This window comes from Nestor notabilis, unplaced genomic scaffold (genome assembly GCF_000696875.1).
Source record: "Nestor notabilis isolate BGI_N333 unplaced genomic scaffold, ASM69687v1 scaffold14640, whole genome shotgun sequence".
Taxonomy (NCBI): domain Eukaryota; kingdom Metazoa; phylum Chordata; class Aves; order Psittaciformes; family Psittacidae; genus Nestor; species Nestor notabilis.
The window spans coordinates 1-9534 of NW_009909800.1; the positions used below are offsets into that span (position 1 = coordinate 1).

The window sequence follows — 9534 nt, forward strand, 5'->3', positions numbered from 1 at the left end:
CCCTAACTATTCTATGATTCTATGAAATTAACATGAAAAGTGGAGGAGGAAAGAAGCCAATGATAATCGCTCAGGTTCTCCTCAGAGCAACATTGCCAGGCAATATTGACAGAAATAAGCAGAGCAGCACATAACACCTTCAGAAGGCCCAGTTCTCTTGGTGTTGCTTCCTCATTACAGAGTTATACAAAACCTAAGGTGGCAGTGAGCTGGGAATGAGAAAAGCCTATAGAAGCAGTTGTAACAGATAAAGGATTGATTAGCAACACCTGCACTAAGTATGCAGCTATAGTTTAATCTACTCACTGGGTAGTAGTTTCTAAACAAAAACATGAATCAAATACTACACATCCTTCACCCTAGGTCATGCAGCTATAAAAACATTTTATACTTTTAAATTTTTATTTACAACTGTATCTTCGAAGTAATGAAAACAAATACTACCAAAAGGTACCTGTCTGACAACTTTACCTCTTTTTCTATTAGATCTTCTAAAGAAATTTCATCTTGCTTTTCCTCCTTCTTTTTATCTTTTTTTAATACAAAACCTGGAGGAAGAGCATGGCGATACATGCAGTTGTCTCCTCCACCTGGACATACCCAAAACCATCCATATTTGTTGTTTTCAATAGCATCAAGGAAATATTTGCAGACCTGTTTAAAACAAGAGTTGTTAGCACCACATTCTTTTTTCATCCCCAGCAGCTTACACTAAACGTATAGCTAACTACAAGTCTGAAGTACAGTAACTCAAAGCCAGTTGTGCTCAAAATAGAAGAAACATGTGAGTTGCATTGCTACTAAAAAAGTAGACAAAAGAAGTGCAACTAATTATGTAAAACTCCTGTAGCTAAAGAGCTTTTCCCCTTTATTATAATCCCAATTTAGAAAGCCAGGATGACTCAGAAGACTAGCAAGTGGGTACTGCTTTAAAGCCAGCAGCACATGTAGAAGAAGCATGCTGACAGTCTCTCTCTTCCTGCTCACCAACACCAGTGTAGTTTTAATAAAAATAAATATTATCTGCCTCAGATGTTAAACCTCCCAGCTCACGATCCGGAGCTAAGATGACATTCTGGAACTTCTAACAAGCAATTCATAGGTCACACTTAGCCATACTGAAGTTTAACTTTTGCAAATTTAAGCAGCATTAAAGAGACTATCTATTTGGTATTGAAAACAATGTGAAATAATTCTGAAGAATGAAAAAGGGATTAAGATATTTTACCATTTAGCACAAAACCTGAAGAATACTCTTGAAGTTAGAGGTCAGGAACTACAAATGCCTCAATTAGTAAATTTCAGCTTATGGGAGAAAACTTAAATTTAAACTTACATGCTTATATGTCACTCAGTTCATAAATAAGCCTATATATACATATATATAGCAGTTGCTGGAATGAGGTAATAGACCTAAGTAACCACAATACATGAATCTTCTAAGCAAGTGTGATGCATTAGATATATTACAAATTCCTTCAGCATTTCTATTTTGAAAGCACTTCATCTGCATACCTTTTGTATTTAACATGAGAAAACACCTTATGATAACTCAAAAAGCTCTGTTGTTTGTTTTTTTTAAATACATTATTATAAATACTGTATACTCAGAATATTGCTATAACCCACTCATAATCTTAAACAATAAATGTATCTAATACCAGTCTCCAGTTAATTCTCTCTACTACAGCTCAGCAAAAAAAAAAAAAACAAAAACAAAAACAAAACCAACAACAAACCAAAACAAAAAAGACATACTATTTGAGTTTTGGGTTTTTTCTTTTCCGCCTCACCATGCTTCTTGTTCACTACTTCTTCCAGCTTCTTCTCATCCCAGTTATCCATTGTATCTACAAAAAAGACAACAGAAAATTCCAACTGACACAAAAATTTCAAATACTAAACAATGCTGTCAAGTTGCTTTTCTCCCTAGTAACAGTTTTAATATGCAATTTTTACATTTTAATTATAGAATGGAAAACAAATTCAGGCTTTTATAATGAAGTTTCCAAACTCTCCTATGCTGCTCACAAGACTGTTTCCTAAAAAGCCTCAGAAATTCATATTTTGACAGGCATAAAGTGTGTTTCAGTTAAAGAAACACAAAATTGCATCATTCCATTTGTACATTAGCAAGCATGGACAAGGGAAAAGAAAAAGGTCACGACTGAGTAAAAGAAAAGGTTGAACGCTAATGACCAAAAATGCAGGTAAGAGAACTCGAGGATCGAAAGAGATAATATTAAATTTTATAATATTAAACTGAAGTTAAAAGAAGGTTCCATCAAAAGAAGCAAGATCTTCAACAGCAACGGTAGTAGTGAATCTGTGGGAGCCCACCACATTCATTTAGGATGACAGAGGCTAAAATTCAGACGAAGACTGAGACATGATGAATTGAGGAGAACCAAAAGAAATTATTTTGACTGTAAAAACCTCTAATCCCTCCTAAGTAAAAGTAAAATCCAGAGTACGTAACAAACAAATGATTTGGGTAAAGGAGGTAAGTCACACAAAAAACTCCGAAGAGTATCCCGAATTCTGCAACTGTGCACATTTGGGCAAACACTAGTAATAATTCTGGAAGGCAACTCTGGTTGCTCTTAACGCTTCCTCCTTTTGCACTTCCATTCTATAAAACTCGGAAGAAACCAGCAACTACCAGAAAGATCAAACACTGTACAACTTGCTACCTGTATGATGTAATATGTTATAGAGCAGAATTGAAGCAAAACACCACCCAGTATCACTAGCTCAAATTTTTTTCTGAATAAGTTATTAAGACGCATGTTCACAAGTATTCTTTAAGCAAGCTTCACTGTTGTTCATCATTTTGATGACAGTGGTGTGGGTTGCTTTGGTCATTGACCAGGTTCTTCAGGATCACAACCACAACACAAGATGACTCTTAGAAGTCCAGTTTTGAATCAGAATAGTTTATTTGCAATTTTGTAAAAGTATTATACCTTTTTCAAGGTCCTCATCTCTTGCATCAATGTAGACACTTCGTTTTTCACCCTTCCGTTCCAGAGACAAATCATGAGAAAACTTGCACTTGTCTCCTTTAGTGCATTGTCCTTGCTTGAAGAAAGCACAAACTACAGATTTGGGGTCAGCACCTGAGGGAAGAACGGGGTTTTTTTTATATTTTAGTATTATTTTTAAGCAAAAGGTGTATATTAAAAGTTCTGAGAACATAATCTTTAGGACCTGTTCTTAAAAACAGAAGGTTTTTAATATGAAGTTCATCACAAGTTCCATGCCCTGAAAACATCTTATTTAGTTTGTATAGCATGATATTTGCATTAAGTATCAAAGCTGGCACTGCACTATTTAAAGAAACATGGACAGCAGTTTGCCTGAGCAAATTACTCATTCATGTAATGTAATGCATATAATATCCCACTCTGGGCAACTTCCTTCCTATACAATAAGATAATTTGCCTCTAATACACAGTAAAGCATCTCCCGATTTCAGCCTTTCCTTAACAGATCAACACCACAGTAGAATAAATTATAATAATCTAAGCTGCACTCCTTCACTTTCTTTAAAAATAGAAAAGAAATGGCTGCTCATACAGTATGAACTATTCAATGAACCTAATCACAGTTTAAGTAAATATCATCCCACTAAAGGAATTGACCATTACAAGGCGAGAGAAGAAATGAAAGCAGGTAGAAATGTATTCATGAGACACGATTAAATCAGAAATACTTTACTTGTAATATTCATGAAATGCTTATGTAAGATTTTAAGCTTGAGTTTTTCACTTGCTGTTTTTACACTGAGTGCAAGTCACCAGTGGCTAGAATATGTATGTCAATACCTAGGTAAATTCACAGCTAAAGTAGTCTAGTTTTTAAACAGCAAGTGGATCCATAAGAAAGCTTGTTGGCGGTCTCAACAGAAAGCCAAGGCTTTAATTAGGACAGTATTAGTCCTCTGAAACAACTGTACATCAAGAGCTACTTTATTTAGAGAAGACTGACCACTGCAGATCATAAACAGAAAACTGGCCTTTGCTGCTGCTAAGTGCCACAGTGAGCAAATACTAGGTTTGCTTTAAAGACATACTTGGGAGTCACACCTGCTTAGTCAAAAATTATTGTGCATAATTAGTTCCAGATTAATATAACATTTAGATAACTCCTAAAAGTATGACTTTTTTCTCCCACATGGCAGCCAACTGTAGTTTCCCAGAGGTATCAAACACTTAAACACTTACTTTTCATCACAAAACGAGTTTGTTCAAGAACCAAGTTCAAGACCACACTTCTGAAACCAAGTCCCACTGTTAATTGTGATGTAGGACAGAAGTAATTGGAAAATTTACTGTTCTGATGTGAACATGATTTTTACATTATGGCAATAGTTATATTAAATTCCTTGTATTATCTGGATGTTCACATTTCTCTGCAAAGACAGGCTGCTTTAAACAAATACCATCACACACATAAAACCCCATGTCACTCATCCAGAAGTATCTAATTAATAAACCCGAATATAACAAAGTATCTATAGCTGTCCTGTCAATATACATAGAAAAAGAAACAGCCATACCTACTTCATTAAAAAATGAACTGACATTTTTAAAGGGTTCTCTTACCCCAAGTAGATATATGAATAAGAGAACATAGTTGAAGAGAATTAGTTACTCGTACCTTTGCTAATTTTCTGTGCAGCAACCACAGGCTTGAAGAGTTCATTTAATTCTTGTAATTCTTTTTTCTTATCTTCTTTTTTTAGTTTCTTCTCACTTTCTGATTGAGCAGCCTATAATGAACCCAAATTTGAAGTTATTAATATACAATTAGAATAATAGTACTTCACCTGAAGTGTACATTAAAATAGCAAATCATTCTAAACTATTTTATGAGGAAGGAGGAAAAGAACCCCCCTTTGCACCAATGGCCAGTGCCATCTAGTGGTACTGACCTTTCAAACAGAAGATACTTCAAATGTAATTTGTCAGAGATGTGAAATGCTGGCAGGTACCATTAGATCACTCAAGTTACCTCTATTGCACCTTTACAGACTAGGAAATCCAGTGCAAGATACTGAGACTAGGAGGAAAAAGAGTTGCTCTTTTGTGATACATTAACAATGTAACTATTCAACAAGGTTACTTCCAGATCTGTGCAAAAAGCCTCTCTGTATTCAGTGCCTTACATGCTGCTTTGCTCTTTCTCTTCATGTATACCAGTGTAATTTCAGGAAACTTCTGTAGAAGTTGGAAACTGTTTTTAGAACACTACTTGTCTGAATGGATATAAAGTCAACATATCAATGCTTCATTGAAATCCAGTGGTATTTAAGACAAGAACATTTATTTTACAGATACTAGGAGCCAAGGACTGAAAAACAAGCTCACCTAGGAAAGCAAGAATTTGTGTCAAAGTAAAAAACCTAACTCTGCCTTACCCTTTTTGGATAAGCCAGAAAAGGCCTGTATCTATACCAGAGCAGCAGAGAGGGATGAAGGCAGATGAAAGAGGACATGGGAGAAAAGTAATTAGATTCCAGGGAACTACAAGCTGGTCAGTTTTACCCTGGTGCCTGGCAAGATCAAGTTGCAGATCCTCTTGGAAAGTATAACAAGATTAAGGACAATAAGGGGGCTTCACTAAAGACAAATCATGCCTGACATTTGATGGCCTTCTACAATGCGGCCACTGAATTGGTGGATAAGGGAAGAGCAACTGAAATCATATACCTGGACTTGTTCAAGGCATTTGACACGGTCCCTCACAATACCCTTGTCTCTGAATTGAAGAGTCATGGATTTTACAGATGGACCACTCAGTGGATAAGGAATTGGCTGGATTTTCGCACTCAGAGTTGTGGTCAATGGGTCAACGTCCAAGTGGAGACTGGTGACAGTGACCCTTGGGGGTCAGTGTTGGGACTGATCCTGTTCAACACTGTTGTCAGTGACATGGACAGGGGGATTGAGTACCCCCTCAGCAAGTTCGCTGATGATGCCAAGCTGTGTGGCACGGTCAACATGCTGGAGGAAAGGGGTGCCATCCAGAGGGACCTGGACACACTTGAGAGGTGGACCAGCCTCATGAAGTTCAACAAGGTCAAGTGCAAGATCTTATACCTGGGTCAGGGCAATCCAAAGCACAAATACAGGCTAGGCAGAGAGTCGAATGACAGCAGCCCTGAGGAGAAGGACTTGAGGGGTTGGTTGATTAAAAGCTCAACACAAGCTGGCAGTGCGCACCTGCAGCCCAGAAAGCCAACCATGTGCATCAAAAGGAGCATTACCAGCAGGTCAAAGACAGCAATTCTACCCCTCTACTCCACTCTCATGAGACCCCCACCTGCAGTACTGTGTTCAGCTCTGGGGCCCCAACACAAGAGGGATGTAGACCTGCTGGGAGTGAGTCCAGAGGAGGCCAGGAAGATACTGCAGGGACTAGACCACTTCTGCTACAGAGACAGGCTGAGAGAGCTGGGCTTGTTCAGCCTGGAGAAGGCTTCAGGGAGACCTCAGAGTAGCTTCCAATGCCTAAAGGGGCTACAAAAAATCTGGAGAGGGACTTTTTACAAGGGCCTGTAGGGACAGGAGAAGGGAAAATAGCTTTAAACTGACAGAGAGGAGATTGAGATATGAGGAAGAAATTCTTTACTGTGAGGGTGGTGAGGCCCTGGCACAGGCTGCCCAGAGACATTGTGGCTGCCCCATCCCTGGCAGTGTCCCAGGCCAGATTGGACACAGGGGCTTGGAGCAACCTGCTCTAGTGGAAGGTGTCCCTGCCCCCGGCAGGGGGTTGGAACTAAATGAGCTTTGAAGTCCCTTCCAACATAAACCATTCTATGACTACTTGACTCTTATCCTTAAGGGAAGCTAGTGAGACTAACACCACCATACAAGTATGTGGGATACTTCATTGGTAAAATAATATTTTACATACAGTAAAAACTGTAATATTTAAAAAGGAGCTGGAAATCTGGAAAAAATATGCCGAATTGTTTTAAAAGGGAATTGATTAGTTTGAGCAGTTTTCATACTGAATGGTCCTATTTTATGTAACATGCAGACCCATACGTCAACTACAAAAAGGAATACTTTAAGAATTGCTCTTGTTTCACCCTAGGGTTCAAAAAGCACAAGGTTGACTTTTAAAAACCCCAAATGAGGGGGAGAAAAAAAAAAAAAAACAAAAAAAAAAAACCCACAACACACTAAACCCAAACACAACCACCCAACACATAAACAAAAAAAAAAATTCACAATCAAACCCCAACAAAACCTTGACAACTATTCCAATTGTATCTCCAAACTCAAGAAAAATTGCCTTAAATTGTGGGGGTTTTTTTTAGTTTCTCAGGCACAACCCTAACTGAAAACTATTTTACAAGGTAAGAAAGTGTGATCCAGTGTAAAAATCAGCTTCCAACTTCCATCAGTCAATAGCTATGAACATTTGAGAAATGAATTACTGGGGTAGTTTACATAGTGGTATTCCTTTACATGCTACAGATTTGGGGATTTTGTACAGAAATTTCAGTAGGACCATTTGAGTAACACCAATGTTTTTGAACTGACATCAAAGCAGTCCTCCTCTCCACAAAAGGAAATTATTAGATCTAATGACCCAAATATCAACTTCAAAGCTGTACCTGACATTTGTTACTTCACCCTTACATTATGTAAGGAATTTACCATAAATTATGACATCATTAATTTAGCCAATGCAAATACTCTACAATCTTATTCATAGACCAGGAAGCTGTGTAAATACTTACCAACTAGCTCCCCCTAGCACTGTAGAAGTAAGAGACCTGGCTTGCTTCGCCAATAATACTGTTTTCATGCAACCCATGCTTTCTCATTAAGTATCTCACAGTGTTTCTCAGCCACATCACATTTTAATTCATCATACAGAACAGCAGTGTTAGACAATGACTCAGAATTTCAGGCTTTTTGATCATTTTACCAAATAGATGCAGACTTGTTTCCACTTTAAATTAATAATAAATACTTCCATAAATAGAACAACAAGCACATACAGGCTTATACTGTTTTTAATCTTACCCCAATTTGAGTTCTATTATTAGTAATATAATTAACTGTTGACTGTTTCTCAAATTAGGTGTGAATTAGAGAAAAAAAGAGGACAAACAACAACAACGAAGTACAACAACTTTGCTGACAGCCGGTTTCTACAGTTTCATTTGAGATATACCCTGATTATGTTACTATCAAAATACAATGTCAATAAAAACCCCACAGTTGTTGTGGGTTGGTTTTTTAAGAACCAAACAAACCAAACTCCTATACTCTATACTACTTTTACACAGGCACATCCTTCCCATCTAGACAAGTTTTGCAAGAGGACTATTTGTGAAATCTGTGCCAGTCACAACACATTAGGCAAGTAACATCTCAACTGTTTTCTACTTCAGGATTAGATGACAATCTAGATGTCTAGTGAAAGATGATTTAACTCTACAGTGGGAAAATATTACAGAATAAATGCTTACCTGACGTGGATTTTGCTGACCAAATTTAACCTGGTGGGTCACAGCCTTGATGAATTTCTGTTGTTTTGCACCTTTTTTATTCTTTAGGCCAAATGTTTTGTCCTAAATTAAGAGACACAGCCACATTAACTGAAACAACTTTGTTACACACACCCCAGGACTTGCCACTCATCTCAAGTTTTCAGTTAAACACACAGACTATTTCCTCTAACAAGACAAGCTATCTAAGCAGCAATATGAACAATATTTAGACCGCTCACATCGTGTTTAAAATTTGCTTTTCAAAAGAACCTACTAAACGCTGCCATCTATTAAATGCTGCCAAGTAACATCGGAGGAAAGTATGAAAACTGAGTAGCAGTAAATATGCTTTTTATTTTCCTATGTACCCGAAATAACTTATTTTAACTTATTAAATACTTCTATCTTCAAGTATTAATATATAAATGTTACATATTTGTTATGCAGGTGAGTATTGCCACATGTAACACTATACTTTCTATTTTCAATTATTTCATACTTTTAATTTTTTAATTAACTTGAAGATAAGGCCCTTCCCCATGTCAAGTCCAGACAGATGTTTGTACTTCCTAAAATGCAAGAACTTTCTGTTTGCTGCCTGAAACAATTTTTCCTTTGCATCTCCATTTTTACTGTCAGAAAGATTTCTATACCAGACCTATCAAAAATGTACTTAAGAGAAAAAAAAAAACAGATAGCCCACTATCACACCAGTATTTGAATCAGAAACTATTTCCTGCAACTGAAATGTCTACATTACAAGCTTATCTATACTATTGACTGATACTGACACATTTTTCCTTCAAGGAACAAGTAATAGTTGTTCATCCAGTGATAAGACCTCTGTCCAAACACACTCATGGAAGCTCTAACAATTCAAAAATATATTATAAAAGAATGAGAGAATGAACAGTTCCAACTTTCCGAAGTCGCTCTGTTTTCACATGTATCCCCTATCAACAGAGATTAGTCTCAAATGCCAATTTGGGAGTCTGTGATTTGTAAAATAAATACTTGGG

General features: G+C 37.0%; 1 protein-coding gene across 1 annotated transcript; it reads right to left on the minus strand.

The window, feature by feature from the left end:
* Positions 1 to 471: 471 nt before the first annotated feature.
* On the minus strand, positions 472 to 8596 carry ZC3H15 (zinc finger CCCH-type containing 15; the record flags this gene model as incomplete). The annotated part of the gene is made up of 5 exons (XM_010023110.1): positions 472 to 654; positions 1759 to 1850; positions 2967 to 3119; positions 4663 to 4774; positions 8495 to 8596. Coding segments are annotated over 5 exons (642 nt in total), but the record flags the coding sequence as incomplete, so codon positions are not given.
* Between the last annotated feature and the right edge of the window lie 938 nt (positions 8597 to 9534).